Raw genomic sequence first — 19,963 nt, 5'->3', positions numbered from 1 at the left:
CAAAATAAAAGGGATTATAGGAATATTTTCATGTCGTAGAATCATTGAATAGGGATCATAGGAATATCTTTTATTGAATATTTATAGTTTTAGTGAATTTTCAATTAGGTCCCTATACTTTTTTTCTTTTCAATTGGGTCCCTATATATTATTTTTTCTTTTCAAGGGTATACAAGTAATTTCATAATACACTAACATTTTTTTAACGTTTAACGTTAACAGGGACTAAATTGAAAAAAAAATCATGTATAAGGACCCAATTGAAAAGAAAAAAAGTATAAGGACCTAATTGAAAATTCGGTAAAACTATAGGGACCTGCAGAGTAATTAAACCTAAATTAAAAAAAACTATTATTTTTCCAATATTCTTGTAAACTCCTATGTACTCCAGAGACGATGATAATGGTTGTCATTGTCTATTGTGAAGTTTAAGAACTTGAGTTACCCATTTTTTTTAGAATTTGAGGTGAAGTTCGTCGGGTTAGGCAAACTCTATAAAAATTATAGTGCGGCGAACTTGCTTTGCATAAAAAAATTCATATTTGGGGAATTAAAGTTAAAAAATGGAATTTTCGAAAATAATAATTTATTGAGGGGGTAACAGAACCAATCGATTGAATTAACTAAATCCAAATTGCTTTGATGATTTCAATCGATTGGGTAATATGACCAATCGATTGAATAAGAAAAGGAAAATGCTACTTGTACAACACTAATCAGCATTTAATCAGCCTTTAATAATATTTAATTATTTTTTTATTGAAACATATTCCTATTTTTTAGATACATATCTATAAATAAATTTAATTTAAATATTAAAAACAAAAATTTTCCTAAATTCTCTCCCACTTCATAGTTAGTTATTAGGACTTTGCTTCTTTTACGTAACTTCACATAACAAATATGATTTGTTATTTTTTTTTATGTAACATTCACATTGCATTAGTGAATTTCAAACGAAACAGGAACCTTCCAGCTGAAGTCTCCTCTCATTTTCATCGGTGAAAGGTATCACCACCTTCCAGCTGAAGCACCCTCTCGTCTTTATTGGTGAAAGGTATCACCACTTTTCATATATGTCCTTAATTAATGTTATGAAATATCATGTTCATCATTTTTAATTATATTTAAAAATAAACATGAAAATTTCATTCTTATTTAATTGGAACAAATTTGATTTTATCAATAGAATTGTTACAAATAAATTGTTTTATACTTAATTAGTGTGTGTAAAGAAGCAAAGAAAAAATCTAGAGTTTGAGAGAAGATGTAGTTGGTATAATCATAAAAATTATGTTTTTATTTTTTAATTATAACACATCTAATAGTATGATGTTATATACAAAATATTTTTAAAATTATTGTAATAAAAGGCTGAATATTGTACCATTTTTAAAGGATACCTAGTTAAACCGATAAGAAAAATCCCACATGCCTTGCAAACTTCAATCGATTGTGTATTAATTCCAATCGATTGAAGTTTGGGAAGTCTAAATTTCAATCGATTGGTTCGTGCATCCAATCGATTGAATTTTTAACAAACACGATTTTTCCAACCCAATACGTATGTAATTGGATCAATGATAAAATTATAATCGATTAAGATTGTAAAATATTTATTACGATTAATGGAAGATCTAATTTGTTATTGTTTTAGTTTTTGATTCTCAATAAACATGATAGATGAATAATAAAAAAATAAAAAATAGATTTTATAATTAAATAATATATAAAGGACTAATTTATAATTAAAATTAAATAAAGACTATTTAACAGTTATTAAAAAACTTAAAAAATATGTTTTGTTATGAGACTATTTAATGGTCCAAACGTTTTGGGACCATCGAATTCTTTGCTGACTTTCCAGCAGTTTATATAGTATTTAATAATAATAATAATAATAATAATATCGGATAAATATAAAAAATTTTATAAGATTTTTAAGTATTTTTTTTAACTGGTTGTACTTTTTATTATTGGTTTTTGCCTTTTTGGATATTAATTTTAATTTTATATTTAAATATTCATTTTTGTCTATAGTATAATGATGATAATTTAAGTAGAATAAAATTGTTAAATTATAAAATTTAATATTTAAATAATTAAAATAAAATCATAATAATACAATATTCAATATTATTTCACCATGATGTATTTAATTATTTTTTAAATATTTATTATTTTTTCTTAAAAAATAATTTTTGCATGTTTTAGTTTATCTAACTAATTTGCCCTTAAAGCATTGAAGTTATAAGAGTTTAGTAATAATAAAATCGTCCTTAACAGTAACAATTATTCTCTTTAATTACTTTTTTAATTTATTTATTTTTATTCACTAATTTAGGAGTATAATTAGGAAAACAAAATTAACGTTACATTAATTTATTACTATATAAGTAAATGATTATATTTATAAAAATAAAAATAAACTTGTACGAAAAAAAGGGAATGCACAATCCCATCTCCATCCTTCAGATTCAAAAATTTTAGAGAATTCACCATTTTTTTACGAACAGTTAACCAATACATTATTAATTTTTTCGTATTTTATAAATTTCTGCACACATGCAGCTAGAAGATCAATGTAATTTACATACGAACGAATGCTAGGAATCAAAAGAGTATTAGGCAAAAATCAGCTAAATATTTTTGGGTGAATTCAAAATCTCTACGAGTTAATATATATGGATGTTTCTTCTGTTAAGTATCAGAATATTTCTTTTTCATACTAAATGGATGTTCTTTTATATATTTTTCGAATTTTTTGTATTACAAATGTGAATGTCTCTATTTCTTTAAGAATTTCATATTTTTTTTTAAATTTTATAGATATTTAATTATTTTTGCTAAAATATAACTGGATATTTCTTTTGTTAAGTATTATTAGGATGTTTTTTTTATATTAAATGAATGTTTTTTTTTTATATTTCTGTAATTGTGTAGTTTGCAGTCTCTTTAATAATCAAAACGGCACCTAATATCCCAACACCTAATAGGAACTCCATCATCCACCATCCTTCTCACTAGCATCATAGCACCATCCACCTTCTTAACCTTACACGGGCCCAACACAAGCGCGTCGAACGTACGCGCATCCGCACCAATCCCATCTTCCTCCATCTTCTTCAAAACTACAGCAGCAGCAGCCACGTCTCTAGCGTAGCAGTGTACGAAAAAGTAGTTGTGTCCCGTCAGATCTAGATTCACGCCAAGCGTGGACATGAAATCCACCATGCGTCGCGCGTGGTCTATGACTTTCTGGCGCGTTAGGATATTCAGGACGGGGTAGAAGGTGGTCGCATTGGGGCGGCAGCCTCCGGCGTCGGTACGTACCATATATTCGATGACGTGGAGCGCGTCATCGACGGGCTGGAACTTGCAGAGGCGCGTGATGAGGGAATCGAACGCGTTCTTGCGAGTGACGCCGTGGTTGAGGGTGGATAGAGTTTGAAGGAGGTAGTTGAGGAGGGAAGAGGAGAAGGTTTTGTTGGTGACGAAGTCGAAGGTGGACTTCGTGTTGAAACAATTGTCTTGGATGCGCTTGTTGAGGGCGTCGCGGAGAGTATGGAAGTCGCCGGAGTTTCCAGCAGCATTGGTGAGTTCGCCGACGAGCCAAATGTCGGTGATAGAAGAGGAGTGGGTCGCGGTGGGGAGGCGGAGAGGACCTGACAGTGAGAGAGAGAGGTTTGTGTGTGTGATTGTTGGAGGTGGGTAGGTTAATGTGAAAGAGAAGAGGAAAGTTTTTATAAGTTTTAATTAGGTTTACTTAATTAATTTTAAATTTTTATTGATAACCTCTTGATTCCATATACTTTTCCTTTACATATATATTACATCGTTTCAATAAATATTGGCTACACATATTTGACTTTAATAATCATCTAACAAAATTCACAGAACTAAATTAGGTCAGTACTATAGTTTATCTGAGCTAGTGAGACAACATTAATTTTTGTAACTATATGGTTGCATTTAATTTTAAGAATAAGACAAAATAAGACAAGATATAAAAAACAAAGATATTAATTTATTTTTATATTCTTTTTACATAAAATATAGAATAAAAAATAAAATAATAAAAAATAAAATTAAAAAAATTTAATAATAATAATACAAAAAAATAAAAAAATAAATTATATTTTTATATTTTTTCTATCAAAAAAATATAAAATATATTAATTTAATATATTAAAATATAATATTTTTATTCATATTTTATCTACTAAATATAATTTTATATTTTTGTATTTATATCTCAGTATATTATCTTTATAAATAAACACAACCTATATGTCTACATGTCCCACATTGCATTAGTATTTATGATTTCAAAATTTTGAAAGAAACTTATTCTTGGTTTGACTATTCGTTTGACTTGCGACTACCTACCTACCTGAGTCCTTAATCAACAAATCAAAATTTGAAAACAACGACATCGGAAGCGGACAAATGCTATATATAGGACAATAACATTTCCCAAATTTGTGATGCCACCATCAAGAATATATACACATAGAACAAACTACAAGAAAATAAATTTTCTGCCATGCTTTTAAAGCGTATTAAAAAAATACAAAAAAACGTATCGATAGTTTTTCGCCACGTTTTTTGAGTTATCGGCACGCTTTTGAAAGCGTCACATCCGCCAGCGTGCCGATTGCTCTATCGACACGCTTTTGTAGACCTATCGACACGTTTTTTTTGTTGGCACGCTTTTATCTCTTGCCACACTTAAAAAGCATGGCCATAGGTCTTAACCTATAGATACGCTTGAGAAGCGTACCGATAAGTGTACATATCGCCACGCTTTTAAAGCGTGCCCAAAAAGTTAGTTTTGGGTACACTTCAAAAGCGTGCCGATAAGAAACAATAAGGCTACACTTGTTTAAACGTACCTAGAAATGAACCTATTGCCACGCTTTAAAAGCGTAGCTGTATCATTATCCAATTAAAAAAATATATTGCCACGTTTTAAAAGCGTGGCTATATCCTTATCAATTTAAAAAAATTAGTATATGCTTTTTTACATACACTCTAAAACACTCCAAAAAAAATATTAACAAAAATATGTAAATGTCATTTAAAAAAATTAATCAATAAAAAATAATATTACATTAATAGAATTCAAACCAAATTAGCCATGTCATCTCTATACATGCAACCACAGTATATATGAAATTTACAAACAAACAAAAATAACTTTTTAGGAAAGGAATTAAAAAATGTCATTAAATCACCCCAAGCTTGTACTAGGCCTTCCTCGGATAAAAGAACCAAATGGAAAGCTCTACAATACACTTCACGAATAATATGCAAGTATGATCATATGAATAACGAAAAAACAGAAGGTAAGCAAATTATAAAGCATCTTGCCATGATAAATATTAAAGAAGGAATCATAAAAAAAATATATAAGACTTGGAATAAGGGTGTGTCACATCTTCATATTGAAATATGGCATAAGTTGATCACATGCAATTCGCCACCATTATTCCTGAGAGATAATTCTAAAGATATGCATATAAAATTCTGAGTTCAACCATTTTGTATAATTTTATAACAATTTCTGAAATATCTTGGAATAAGTTGCAAATAGATAGTAACCATAGTAGCCTATCACGGAGGGAAAGCAACGTGACATACCTATTTTGGAAGTAAATTAGGGTATGAGACGTCCAAGTGCAGGCCAACTGCAACAGCAATATATAGCAAAGGCTCAAGCATCTCTCTATTAATGTCAAAAATAAAAATAAGTATGTATAAAAATCACCAATACCAATTTATCCTCAACTTCTATCAATCTTTCAATATCCCTAAAAAAACACCACCAATAACAACAACAGGAAAACAAGTGGATTCTTATCAAGTAGTCACCAAATTCATACTTAACTAAATAGCCACCAACTGTGTATTCCTTAATCAAATAGTCACCAAATTCATACTTAATTAACAAACAAGAAAACAAGTGGATTCTTATCAAGTGAGGGTGATGAAGTTAATGATACTTCCTTTTATTTTTCTAACATTTTGATAAAAGAAAAAAATTTTTTCACTACAAACAACACTTACTTTTAATTTTTCTCAAACGACTGTAGAAAGAGCAAATAAAATATAATAACCAAGTTATAAATCAAAAATTGCACAATGAAATAACAAAAAACAAAGAAGGGCAACAAAAGAAATCAAACCATCTAGCTCAAATTGAAAAAAAAACTTAAGTGAAGCAGTTGCAAATTTTGACCAAATACCTGAGCTCAAGATCCACTAGAAAATTTTATAACTTTTTTTTGGGATTTTTTCAAAACCAAACATAGTAAAGCATTTTTGTGATTTACCTGTTCTCTCCGTCCCTGAGAGAAATAGAAAACTCTTCTCATTCCCCCCAAACTGATGTTACTAATGTTAGCAACAAAAACAAATGTTAGCAAAATATCTGCCAAACAGGAACCAGCATGTTACTAATATTGGCAACAAACACATCTGAAAATGAAATTAAGGGAAATCCAAACTGAACCCAGCAAAATATCTGCCAGTTAAAAGGTTGATATTAAACTCCATCCTGTCATACCTGGTCAATGTGTGGTGGAATTTGCTTTATTTCAATTCCAAATTCTTGTTCAATCCTATATCAGCACAAAAGACAGAATGCATAATAAATCTATAGCATATACAGTTGAAATGCATTAATTTAACAGACTGTAAATTACATACAAATTAAAGCGGTCCCAATAAGTGATCAAGTTAATTGCTAAACCAAGATGCCCAAACCTCCCTGAGCAACTGACCTGTATATCTGTATATGATCCGTTAGAACAGGAAATCAGTGTCAAGGCAAATAAATTAGGAAGGGAATGAGAAAATATCAGTATACCCTGTGGAGATAAGTTTCTGAATTCTTGGGAAAATCAAAATTAATAACTATAGAAGGTTGGAATTCTGGGGACAAAAGCTTATCAGCCTGAAACCAAACAAAAAGCAATGTAAAAGAAGGGATTAGGAACCAACTCTTATTACTAAAGAAACAGAATGAACATACGAAGAAAATAGAATTGAAAATTTGTTTGTTCTCATTTAAAAGGATTGCAACTTTTCAAATAGTTTATGCATGTCAACCACTTTTATAAATGAGTAGAAGTTGAGGCAAAAAAGTATTTACCTCATCCATAACATGATTAGTTCCCATCAGTTTGAATCATGGCAACAAAGCCAACATCAACACATATATAATCTAAACTAGGACAAAATCCTAAAAACATGAGAAAAAAATATTATAGTAAAAATTTATGCCCATTGAAGCAAGCTTGTTCCCTGAGAAATTCATTCAAACTGGCCTTGAACTACATTTTAGATAGAAGATTCTCCTTTTAGAAAAATACGAAACTTATATTTAGCCAACAAAGTGGACATAAGTATATCCAAGTACAAAAATTTAGTTTGTGTGCTTGCTGCACTATGCACAAGATTAATTAAGCATACCTGCAACGACAAACATCACTTCCACAAATGCTGATCACTTTTTCCAGAGTGCTGACAATTTATATGTTCCATGCTCCTAATTGTAGTATCAGTTTCGTAGAGAATACTGCCATCTGATAGCGATCTTCTAATAGTCGACCTAACAAAATAAATGAATAGCATTGTTAATTTTTCAAAGGTGGAAGTCAGTCATGGAGAATATCAGTTAATAAGATTCAAGAAGCATATATCTTGTACACCCTTGTTTTTCATCCACATGAATTTTAAGACAAATACTGCCTAAATGGTCCATTAATTACATCATAAGTTAGAGCAAACACGTTGTTTGAAGTAAAATGACCAAATTGAGCTCTTTTCTTTCTTTATTTCTTTTTTTCTTTTGGTTACACATTAAACTGAGCATTTAATGTGGTCATTCTGTATTGTTAGTAGCAATTTCATAGAGGAATGTAGCTAGAGTACACTTTGATAAAGAGTGATAGGGAAAAAAAAAAGAAGAGATGCATTCACTACTCATATTAACACTACCATTAACTACACAAGATTATCTTAGTATGCATTTGAAGTATCACTACAAAGGAATTCTGAATTCCTTGCATCACAAATTCAGCAAGGTTGATGTATAACTTCATATGCTTAACTTCTATTTCAATTTGAGAATAAGTTGAGAATGAAAGCTGATTTAAATAGGAAAGTATAAATGAAATTACGCAGAAAAGATCAAAATTGGCTAACGAAAGTTTGGTTGGTATATATTAGTAATCATACCTAACATTGCTATCAACTGAAGAAGGGTCGTGTTTCCCAACAGTGCACTACTGATCTGAATCTAGCTCCCAGAGTGCTGGTTTTCCCTGTTGTGGCTGAAAATGGCCCAAGAACCTAACCAAATATAAAATCAAGCAAAACAGTTTAATCTTCCACTATAATGCAACTAGGATAAGTATATAACTATATAACTATATATAACTTTTTATGGAAACAATTATCTGGACGTAATCCCTCCTACTGGAAATAATTCTCTAGCCACTTAGCAAAATCCATTTTTCTTTAAAAAAGAATTTTCTATTTAGGAAATCTAAGTAATATTAATTAATTTATTTCAATCATATCTCCGATTAAATAGACGAGTGTAAGTGGGTAGAAATAATTTAGGAAGAAAGAGAATTTAGTAAGGATAATTTCCTAAATCTAACTTTCCCTAACAATAAGGTTATTTAAATTATTGCTTAGAATTTCCAAATGGGTTAATGACAACAGATGACCCTGTTTCTTACAAGTTAATTGCTTTGTGTTTATTACCATCCAAGTACGTGTTGCTATAATAACGCTGAAAGGATCGAATATACTCCCGTGATTGAATTGCAGCCTTCCATTGTCCTCTTTTCTCATAAAATATCTGTATGGAAGAATCAAATACAGGATTATCAGACACATGAAGAACTAAATTCGGACCAAACCTTTGCAAGGAAAGAAGGACAAGCAAACAGACAGAAGGGTAAAATAGTTTATCTGCTCAAAATTACATTTGGACATTTCATCCCTAAAGAACATGGTGAAATACATGTAGTTATAAGTATCCAAGTCTCTATGAATCAATTGTTTGCACAATAACTAAACAACTGCTTCTAGTCCCAAGTTTACAATATTCAAGCAACTAACCTTAATAAAATAGATCTTCTAATCACACAATACAATTGCAACGAAAGGTCAAGCTCTTCCCTATGCAATAAATATTTAAGAACCTAGTCAATCATAAACTAAGTGAACTGTAGGCTGGGTGGGTTTAATAACTAACTGTCAACCAGGCAGAGAACTGGGAATAAGGTATAGAGAGTGAGGGATTACTGGTGCACGAAATCGTGATCGTTCATTCTTTGGTAACGGCGCTGAAAACTCAATATGCGCGTTTATAATCTTAATTCTTTGTCACAACTTCGCACAACTAACCAGCAAGTGCACTGGGTCGTCCAAATAATAAACCTTACGTGAGTAAGGGTCGATCCCACGGAGATTGTCGGTATGAAGCAAGCTATGGTCATCTTGTAAATCTCAGTCAGACGAATTCAAATGTTTATGGTGAATTGATAATTAAAATAAAAATAAAATATAATAGGATAGAGGTACTTATGTAATTCATTGGTGAGAGTTTCAGATAAGCGTATGGAGATGCTTTGTCCCTTCTGTCTCTCTGCTTTCCTACTGTCTTCATCAAATCCTTCTTAATCCTTTCCATGGCAAGCTGTATGTTGGGCATCACCGTTGTCAATGGCTACATCCTGTCCTCTCAGTGAAAATGGTCCAAATGCTCTGTCACAGCACGGCTAATCATCTGTCGGTTCTCGATCATGCTGGAATAGGATTCAGTAATCCTTTTGCATCTGTCACTACGCCCAGCACTCGCGAGTTTGAAGCTCGTCACAGTCATTCAATCCCTGAATCCTACTCGGAATACCACAGACAAGGTTTAGACTTTCCGGATTCTCAAGAATGGCCGCCAATAATTCTAGCTTATACCACGAAGATTCTAGTTAAGGAATCCAAGAGATACACATTCAAGCCTTGTTTGTATGTAGAATGGAAGTGGTTGTCAGGCACGCGTTCATAAGTAAGAATGATGATGAGCGTCACATAATCATCACATTCATCAAGTTCTTGTGTTCGAATGAATATCTTAGAACAAGAATAAGCTGAATTGAATGGAAAATAGCAGTAGTTGCATTAATACTCGAGGTACAGCAGAGCTCCACACCTTAATCTATGGTGTGTAGAAACTCTACCGTTGAAAATACATAAGTGATGAAGGTCTAGGCATGGCCGAGAGGCCAGCCTCCCAAAGAAGGTTCAATCATAAAAACATGATCAAAAGATCTCCCCTAACATGATAGTAAAAAGTTCTATTTATACTAAACTAGTTACTAGGGTTACAGAAGTAAGTAAATGATGCAGAAATCCACTTCTGGGGCCTACTTGGTGTGTGCTTGGACTGAGTAATGAAGCTTCCACATGTAAAGGTCTTCCTTGGAGTTGAATGCTAGTTTGTAACTTGTTTCTGGCGTTTAACTCTGCTTTGCAGCTTGTTTCTGGCGTTTAACTCCAGAATTGGACAGAGAGCTGGCGTTCAACGCCAGTTTGCATCATCTAAACTCGGGCAAAGTATGGACTATTATATATTGCTGGAAAGCCCTGGATGTCTACTTTCCAACTCAATTGAGAGCGCGCCATTTGGAGTTCTATAACTTCAGAAAATCTATTTCGAGTGTAGGGAGGTCAGAATCCAACAGCATCAGTAGTCCTTTGTCAGCCTCTGAATCAGATCTTTGCTCAGGTCTCTCAATTTCAGCCAGAAATTACCTGAAATCACAGAAAAACACACAAACTCATAATAAAGTCCAGAAATGTGATTTTTAATTAAAAACTAATAAAAATATAATAAAAACTAACTAAATCAAACTAAAAACATACTAAAAACAATACCAAAAAGCGTATAAATTATCCGCTCATCACAACACTAAACTTAAATTGTTGCTTGTTCCCAAGCAACTGAAAATCAAATAGGATAAAAAGAAGAGAATATACTATAAATTCCAAACTATCAGTGAAACTTAGCTCCAATCAAATGAGCGGGACTAGTAGCTTTTTGCCTCTGAATAGTTTTGGCATCTCACTTTATCCTTTGAAGTTCAGAATGATTGGCATCTATAGGAACTTAAAATTTAGATAGTGTTATTGATTCTCCTAGTTCAATATGTTGATTCTTGAACAGCTACTTTATGAGTCTTGGCTGTGGCCCAAAGCACTCTGTTTTCCAGTATTACCACCGGATACATACATGCCACAGACACATAACTGGGTGAATCTTTTCAGATTGTGACTCAGCTTTGCTAGAGTCCCCAATTAGAGGTGTCCAGGGTTCTTAAGCACACTCTTTTTGCTTTGGATCACGACTTTAACCGCTCAGTCTCAAGCTTTTCACTTGACACCTTCACGCCACAAGCACATGGTTAGGGACAGCTTGGTTTAGCCGCATAGGCCAGGATTTTATTCCTTTAGACCCTCCTATCCACTGATGCTCAAAGCCTTGGATCCTTTTTATTACCCTTGCCTTTTAGTTTTAAGGGCTATTGGCTTTTTCTGCTTGCTTTTTCTTTTTCTCTTTTTTTTTCGCCATATTTTTTTTCTCTCTTTTTTTTTCTGCAAGCTTTTGTATTCACTGCTTTTTCTTGCTTCAAGAATCAATTCTATGATTTTTCAGATCATCAAATAACATTTCTCCTTTTTCATCATTCTTCAAGAGCCAACATATTTAACATTCATAAACAACAAATTCAAAAGACATATGCACTGTTCAAGCATTCATTCAGAAAACAAAAAGTATTGTCACCACATCAAAATAGTTAAACTAATTTCAAGGATGAATTCGAAATTCACTTACTTCTTGTTCTTTTGTAATTAAAACATTTTTCATTTAAGAAAGGTGATGGATTCATAGGACATTCATAGCCTTAAGACATAGTTACTAGACACTAGTGATCATGTGGTAAAGACACAAACATAAACATAAAGCATAGAGAATGAAGACAGAAAAAGAAATAGACAAGGAGATTAAGGAACGGGTCCACCTTAGTGGGGGTGGGGCCTTCTTCCTCTTGAAGAACCAATGGTGCTCTTGAGCTCCTTTATGTCTCTTCCTTGCCTTTGTTGTTCCTCCCTCATAGCCCTTTGATCTTCTCTAATCTCATGGAGGATGATGGAGTGCTCTTGGTGCTCCATCCTTTTCTTAGTGATGAGCTTTTGAGATGAATCTCTCCATCTCCCATGACTTAGAGGTGGAAGCTTTTGCCTTCCCTTTCCTCTTTTTAGAGGTTTCTCTAGCCTTAGGTGTCATAAATGGTTATGGAAAAACAAAAAGCAACGCTTTTATCACACCAAATTTAGAAGGTTTGCTCGTCCTCAAGCAAAAGAAGAAAGAAAGAAGGAGAAGAAGAAGAGAAATGGAGGAGAGGGAGAGAGGTGTGTGAATGGTTAGAATTTGAGTGGGTGGGTGTAGGTGGGTTGGAGGAGTAATGGAGGTGATTGGTGGAGGTTATTTTGGGGAAGAGTGTTATGAAAATGTGTGAAGAGGAGAGAAGAAGAGGTGAGGTAGGTGGGGATCCTGTGGGGTCCACAGATCCTGAGGTGATCATGTGGGGTCCACAGATCCTGAGGGGCCAAGGACTTAACATCCCTACTCCAATTAGGCGTGTAAAACGCCCTTAGCATGCATGTTTGGCGTTAAACGCCAGCTTGCTGCTTGGTTTTGGCGTTAAACGCCCAAAGGTAGCTTGTTTCTGGCGTTTAACGCCAGCTTTTTGCCCATTCTTGGCGTTAAACGCCACTTCCATGCTTGGTTCTAGCGTTAAACGCCAGTCTGGTGCTTGTTTTTGGCGTTAAACGCTCAGAATGGTGCCAGACTGGGCGTTTAACGCCCATTCTGCTACCCTTACTGGCGTTTAAACGCGAGTAAGCTCTTCCTCCAGGGTGTGCAGTTTTTCATTCTGTTTTTCATTTTTCAGTAATTTTTGTGACTTCACATGATCATCAACCTACAGAAAACATGAAATAGCAATGAAAAATAAATAAACATAATTAAATAACATTGGGTTGCCTCCCAACAAGCGCTTCTTTAATGTCAATAGCTTGACAATGAGCTCTTATGGAGCCTCACAGATGTTCAGAGCATTGTTGGGGCCTCCCAACACCAAACTTAGAGTTTGACTGTGGGGGCTTTGGTTGACTCTGCAGTGAGAGAAGCTTTTCATGCTTCCTCTCCATGGTTACAGAAGAAGATTCTTGAGTTTTAAACACAAGGTTGTCCTCATTCAGTTGAAGGACTAACTCTCTTCTGTCCATATCAATCACAGCTTTTGCTGTGGCTAGGAAGGGTCTTCCAAGGATGATGGATTCATCCTCATCCTTCCCAGTGTCTAGGATTATGAAATCAGCAGGGATGTAAAGGCCTTCAATCTTTACTAACACATCCTCTACTATTCCATAAGCCTGTTTCATGGATTTGTCTGCCATCTCTAATGAGAATTTGACAGCATGTACCTCAAAGATTCCTAGTTTCTCCATTACAGAGAGTGGCATTAAGTGTATGCCTGACCCCAGGTCACACAAAGCCTTCTCAAAGGTCATGGTGCCTATGTTACAGGGAATTAGGAATTTACCAGGATCCCGTCTCTTTTGAGGTAGAGTTTGCTGAACCAAGGCATCTAGTTCCTTGATGAACAATGGAGGTTCATCCTCCCAAGTCTCATTACCAAATAATTTGGCATTCAACTTCATGATTGCTCCTAAATATTGAACAACTTGCTCTTCAGCAATGTCTTCATCTTCTTCAGAAGATGAATAGTCATCAGAGCTCATGAATGGTAAAAGGAGGTTCAATAGAATCTCTATAGTCTCTAGATGAGCCTCAGATTCCTCTGGTTCCTCAAAGAAAAACTCCTTATTGGTCATTGAACATCCCAGGAGGTCTTCCTCACTAGGATTCACGTCCTCCTCTTCCTCTCTGGATTCAGCCACACCAAGCAAGGTTATGGCCTTGCACTCTCCTTTTGGATTTTCTTCTGTATTGCTTGGGAGAGTATTAGGAGGAGTTTCAATGACTCTTTTACTCAGCTGGCCCACTTGTGCCTCCAAATTTCTAATGGAGGACCTTGTTTCATTCATGAAACTCAAAGTGGCCTTAGATAGATCAGAGACTATATTTGCTAAGCTAGATGGATTTTGCTCAGAATTCTCTGTCTGTTGCTGAGTGGATGATGGAAAAGGCTTGCTATTGCTAAACCTGTTTCTTCCACCATTATTAAAAGCCTTGTTGAGGCTTTTGTTGATCCTTCCATGAGAAATTTGGATGATTTCTCCATGAGGAATTATAGGTGTTTCCATAGGGTTCACCCATGTAATTCACCTCTGCTATTGCAGGGTTCTCAGGATCATAAGCTTCTTCTTCAGAAGATGCCTCTTGAGTACTGTTGGATACAGCTTGCAATCCATTCAGACTCTGAGAAACATATTGACTTGCTGAGTCAATATTTTGTTCTGAGCCAATATGGCATTCAGGGCATCAATTTCAAGAACTCCCTTCCTCTGAGGCGTCCCATTACTCACAGGATTCCTTTCAGAAGTGTACATGAACTGGTTATTTGCAACCATGTCAATGAGTTCCTGAGCTTCTGCAGGAGTTTTTTTTAGGTGAATGGATCCACCTGCAGAATGGTCCAATGACATCTTTGATAATTCAGACAGACCATCATAGAATATATCCAGGATGGTCCATTCTGAAAGCATGTCAGAGGGACACTTTTTGGTCAGCTGCTTATATCTCTCCCAAGCTTCATAGAGGGATTCACCTTCTTTTTGTCTGAAGGTTTGAACATCCACTCTAAGCTTACTAAGCTTTTGAGGAGGAAAGAACTTGGCTAAGAAATCTGTGACCAGCTTATCCCAAGAGTTTAGGCTATCCTTAGGTTAAGAGTCCAACCATATTCTAGCTCTGTCTCTTACAGCAAATGGGAAAAGCATAAGCCTGTAGACCTCGGGATCAACCCCATTGGTCTTAACAGTATCACAGATCTGCAAGAATTCAGTTAAAAACTAAAAAGGATCTTCTGATGGAAGTCCATGAAACTTGCAGTTCTGTTGCATCAGAGAAACTAATTGAGGTTTAAGCTCAAAATTGTTTGCTCCAATGGCAGAGATTGAGATGCTTCTTCCATGTAAATTAGAATTTGGTGCAGTAAAGTCACCAAGCATCTTCTTTGCATTATTATTATTATTTTCGGCCATGTCTCCTTTCTTTTCGAAAATTTCTGTCAGATTTTATCGAGAGAGTTGTGCTTTGGCTTCCCTTAGCTTCCTCTTCAGAGTCCTTTCAGGTTCAGGAATAGCTTCAACAAGAATGTTCTTATCCATGTTCCTGCTCATATGAAAAAGAAGAGAACATAAAAGAAAATATGGAATCCTCTATGTCACAGTATAGAGATTCCTTATGTGAATATAAGAAGAGAAGAATAGAAAAAGGAAAAGAGAAAAATTCGAACACAGAGAAGAAGGGTGGGTTCGAATTTTTGAGTGAAGAGAAGTGTTAGTAGATGAATAATTAAATAGAAGGAGATGAAGAAGAGAAGAATTCGAAAATTAAATAAATAAAAAATAAAAATTAAAGCTAAATTCAAAAATTTAAAATTGAAATTAAATTAAAATTTAAAACAATTAATTGAAAAGAAATTTTGAAAAAGTGGGGAGGAGTTTTCGAAAATTAAAGAGAGAATTAGTTAGGTAGTTTTGAAAAAGATAAGAATCAAACAAAAAGATAAGATTAATTGAAAAGATTTGAAAATCAATTTTGAAAAGATAAGAAGTTAGAAAAGATTTTGAAATTGATTTTGAAAAAGATGTGATTGAAATTTATTTTGAAAAAGATTTGAAAAAGAAATTTAAAAAGATTTGATTTTGAACTTAAAAGTTGCTTACTTGACTAACAAGAAATAAAAAGATATGATTTTAAAATTTAAAGATTGAATTTTTCTTAATAGGCAAGTAACAACTTGAAAAATTTTTGAATCAATCACATTAATTGTTAGTAAAGATTTTGAAATTATGAAAAAGATTTTTGAAAATTAATTTTGAAAATTTCGAAAATTGTGAAAGTAAAATGAAAAAGATTTGATTTTTGAAAAAGATAGAATTTTTTAAATTGAAAATTTGATTTGACTCATAAGAAACAACTAAATTTTAAAAAGTTTTGAAAAAGTCAACTCAAATTTTCGAAAATTTATGAGAGAATAAAGGAAAGATATTTTTTTATTTTTGAAATTTTAATGAAGAAAGAGAAAAACAATAAAAAGACTCACAACATAAAAATTATGAATCAAAACACACAATGCATGCAAGAATGCTTTGAATGTCAAGATGAACACCAAGAACACTTTGAAGATCAAGATGAACATCAAGAACTTATTTTTGAAAATTTTTAAGAAAAGATAAACATGCAAGACACCAAACTTAAAAAATTTTTAATGTTTAGATAGTATGAATGCAAAAATGCATATGAAAAACAACAAAAGACACAAAACAAGAAAATATAGAGATCAAATAAGAAGACTGGCCAAGAACATCTTGAAGATCATTAAGAATGCAATGCATGAAATTTTCGAAAAATGCACAAATTTTCTAAAACATGCAATTGACACCAAACTTAAAAATTGACACTAGACTTAAACAAGAAACATCAAATTTTTTGGTTTTTATGATTTTATAAAAAAAAAATTTGTATTTTTTTTCGAAAATTCATTGGGAAAAACGAAAAAGAGGAAAAATGTATTTTTTTTCGAAAATAAAAATAATAAAAACAAAAAGCTTAAAATTAAAATAAAATTACCTAATCTGAGCAACAAGACGAACCGTCAGTTGTCCAAACTCAAACAATCCCCGGCAACGGTGCCAAAAACTTGGTGCACGAAATCGTGATCGTTCATTCCTTGGAAACGGCGTTGAAAACTCAATATGCGCGTTTATAATCTTAATTCTTTGTCACAACTTCACACAACTAACCAGCAAGTGCACTAGGTCGTCCAAGTAATAAACCTTACGTGAGTAAGGGTCGATCCGACGGAGATTGTCGGTATGAAGCAAGCTATGGTTATCTTGTAAATCTCAGTTAGGAGGATTCAAATGTTTATGGTGAATTGATAATTAAAATAAAAATAAAATATAAAATATAAAATAGGATAGAGGTACTTATGTAATTCATTGATGAGAGTTTCAGATAAGCATATGGAGATGCTTTGTCCCTTCTGTCTCGCTGCTTTCCTACTGTCTTCATCCAATCCTTCTTAATCCTTTCCATGGCAAGCTGTATGTTGGGCATCACTGTTGTCAATGGCTACATCCCATTCTCTCAGTGAAAATGGTCCAAATGCTCTGTCACAGCACGACTAATCATCTGTCGGTTCTCGATCATGCTGGAATAGGATTCAGTAATCCTTTTGCGTCTGTCACTACGCCCAGCACTCGCGAGTTTGAAACTCGTCACAGTCATCCAATCCCTGAATCCTACTCGGAATACCACAGACAAGGTTTAGACTTTCCAGATTCTCAAGAATGGCCGCCAATAATTCTAGCTTATACCACGAAGATTCTGGTTAAGGAATCCAAGAGATACACATTCAAGCATTGTTTGCATGTAGAACGGAAGTGGTTGTCAGGCACGCATTCATAAGTGAGAATGATGATGAGCGTCACATAATCATCACATTCATCAAGTTCTTGTTTGCGAATGAATATCTTAGAACAAGAATAAGCTGAATTGAATGGAAAATAGTAGTAGTTGCATTAATACTCGAGGTACAGCAGAGCTCCACACCTTAATCTATGATGTGTAAAAACTCTACCGTTGAAAATACATAAGTGATGAAGGTCTAGGCATGGCCGAGAGGCCAGCCTCCCAAAGAGGGTTCAATCATAAAAACATGATCAAAAGATCTCCCCTAACATGATAGTAAAAAGTTCTATTTATACTAAACTAGTTACTAGGGTTACAGAAGTAAGTAAATGATGCAGAAATCCACTTCTGGGGTCCACTTGGTGTGTGCTTGGGCTGAGTAATGAAGCTTCCACGTGTAGAGGTCTTCCTTGGAGTTGAACGCCAGTTTGTAACTTGTTTCTGGCGTTTAACTCTGCTTTGCAGCTTGTTTCTGGCGTTTAACTCCAGAATTGGGCAGAGAGCTGGCGTTCAACGCCAGTTTGCGTCGTCTAAACTCGGGAAAAGTATGGACTATTATATACTGGTGGAAAGCCCTGGATGTCTAATTTCCAACGCAATTGAGAGCGCGCCATTTGGAGTTCTGTAACTCCAGAAATTCTATTTCAAGTGCAGGGAGGTCAGAATCCAACAGCATCAGCAGCCCTTTGTCAGCCTCTGAATCAGATCTTTGCTCAGGTCCCTCAATTTCAGCCAGAAATTACCTAAAATCACAGAAAAATACACAAACTCATAGTAAAATCCAGAAATGTAATTTTTAATTAAAAACTAATAAAAATATAATAAAAACTAACTAAATCATACTAAAAACATACTAAAAATAATGCCAAAAAGCGTATAAATTATCCGCTCATCAATTACCATGTATTCGGTGTAGGGGTAACCGGTGGGGAGAATGAGCTCGTCGTAGAGAGTGGGTTGTGGTTCGGATTTGCCACCACCGTCAAAGCAGTCAACGGAATCTCCAAAAAGTGCGGCGACGATTATGGAAATGGCTGCCAGTGCTGCCAACAACCTCTGCACCATGCTGGAAATTCTAGACATGCACATTATTTTATACCATTCATTTAAGAATCTCAACACATGCACACAAACATCGTTTCTGTCGAAACACAGACCAAACTTTTTCACATTTGATGATAAATTTGAGTTATCAAAAAGATAAATACTAAAGGTAAATGCTCAAATTGGTAACTCAGAAAAAATACTAGACATAAAATTAGTCCTTATCATAAATTTGAGCTGTAAATTCATTTCCATATATATCACCAATTTTAGGGAAAAAATGCAATCTTCCTAAGTGCGTCATAACATAACATGTACCGTTTTGAGTACAAATTCGAAAATTTTACTCCAAAAATAAGCTAATATAATCACAAAGCTCCATTTCCATTTTCAATTAACCCTAGCTTTTAAGAAGTGTTTTGTTTTGGGGGAAATAGGTGAAACTCACGGAAAGTGAACGATTGAGAGAAAGAGCAGAAGAGAGCTTTCGACGAGTAAGGATTCAATTGCAGACAGAGCTCCATGATTTGCTGACACAAGCAGCGGAAGCGAACCAACGAGCCGGAGCCTCGCCAGAATGTTTTGGAGAAGGTCCTCGTTCACCAAACCGAAACTTCCACCATTCCCGGTGACCATGAAAATCAAAACAAAAAATCAAATTCAAGAGCAAATAATCAGATCGAAGAAAAACTTAACCAAATAATTTACCTAAGGTTGCATTCTAGATGCAGAGATAGAAACAGAGAGGCTAGAGAGAGATGACATAAACAGCAAAGAGGGTAGGGGAGGCGAAAACAACAGAGAGTGAAGCGGAGCACACAAGGAGCGAAGGCGGTAGAGCAGATGAGAAGAGGCGATAGAGGAAGAAGGGCAAAGACTGGCGATGTGGAGGAAGGAAAGGCGACCTCCGTTGGCTAACCGACGCGGTGAGTAGTGAGCTCCGAAGGAGTGCGAGCGCCAGCAGAGACGGGTTAGGGGAGACGACGGAGGGAGCCTCGGTAGATGAGAGAGTGCAAGCGTCGTAGATGAGCTCTGTCTGATTGTTAGGGTTTTCAGAGCGTTAGTGTGTAATAGGGGAGAAGAGTAGAAGTCTGATGAGTTAGTGACTTAGTGTAGCACATTTGGGAATTGGGAGGGAGTTTTTTTTTTTTTTTTGAGTGGAACCTTTTCAGC

The 19,963-nt window shown here is 34.4% G+C and overlaps 2 protein-coding genes across 7 annotated transcripts; both read right to left on the bottom strand.

Moving 5' to 3' along the window:
- Positions 1–2,955: 2,955 nt before the first annotated feature.
- On the bottom strand, positions 2,956–4,436 carry LOC107627789 (pentatricopeptide repeat-containing protein At3g56030, mitochondrial-like). Its single transcript, XM_016330613.1, has 2 exons — positions 4,394–4,436; positions 2,956–3,665 (listed from the first exon to the last, which is right to left on the bottom strand). Exons 1-2 carry the CDS (start codon positions 4,434–4,436, stop codon positions 2,956–2,958), a joined length of 753 nt encoding a protein of 250 aa, XP_016186099.1.
- Positions 4,437–5,546: 1,110 nt separating this feature from the next.
- Positions 5,547–19,862, bottom strand: LOC107627788 (uncharacterized). Of its 6 annotated transcripts, XR_015905271.1 has the most exons (7): positions 8,245–8,415; positions 7,477–7,615; positions 6,872–6,958; positions 6,712–6,793; positions 6,569–6,623; positions 6,336–6,396; positions 5,644–5,690 (listed from the first exon to the last, which is right to left on the bottom strand). XR_015905271.1 is itself a non-coding variant. In XM_088505343.1 (4 exons), the coding sequence occupies exons 1-4, from the start codon at positions 19,424–19,426 to the stop codon at positions 8,292–8,294; spliced, it is 543 nt and encodes a 180-aa protein (XP_088361469.1). In that variant the 5' UTR covers positions 19,427–19,862; the 3' UTR covers positions 7,843–8,291. The 6 variants fall into 6 exon arrangements, 1 of the variants encoding a protein (XP_088361469.1); XR_015905269.1 differs by having other exon boundaries at positions 5,547–6,396; XR_015905268.1 differs by adding an exon at positions 8,779–8,979 and having other exon boundaries at positions 5,547–6,793; positions 8,245–8,358.
- Between the last annotated feature and the right edge of the window lie 101 nt (positions 19,863–19,963).

Source organism: Arachis ipaensis, chromosome B2, assembly GCF_059453495.1.
Source record: "Arachis ipaensis isolate K30076 ecotype BB chromosome B2, ASM5945349v1, whole genome shotgun sequence".
Lineage (NCBI taxonomy): Eukaryota > Viridiplantae > Streptophyta > Magnoliopsida > Fabales > Fabaceae > Arachis > Arachis ipaensis.
Note: the sequence above shows the minus strand (reverse complement) of the source record. Positions and strands in the feature narration are given on the sequence as shown.

What these genes read in the sequence shown, in the direction of transcription:
- LOC107627789 (XM_016330613.1), bottom strand. Translation starts at nt 4,436, where the DNA reads ATGTCGTTGTTTTCAAATTTTGATTTGTTGATTAAGGACTCAG. An exon ending in TTTGTTGATTAAGGACTCAG is followed by an intron (nt 3,666 to 4,393) that starts GTAGGTAGGTAG and finishes TCTCACTGTCAG; the next exon opens with GTCCTCTCCGCCTCCCCACC.
- LOC107627788 (XM_088505343.1), bottom strand. Translation starts at nt 19,426, where the DNA reads ATGGTCACCGGGAATGGTGGAAGTTTCGGTTTGGTGAACGAGGACCTT. An exon ending in ACCCCTACACCGAATACATG is followed by an intron (nt 8,876 to 18,646) that starts GTAATTGATGAG and finishes TCTTCCATACAG; the next exon opens with ATATTTTATGAGAAAAGAGG. An exon ending in AAACACAAAGCAATTAACTT is followed by an intron (nt 8,359 to 8,753) that starts GTAAGAAACAGG and finishes ATATTTGGTTAG; the next exon opens with GTTCTTGGGCCATTTTCAGC.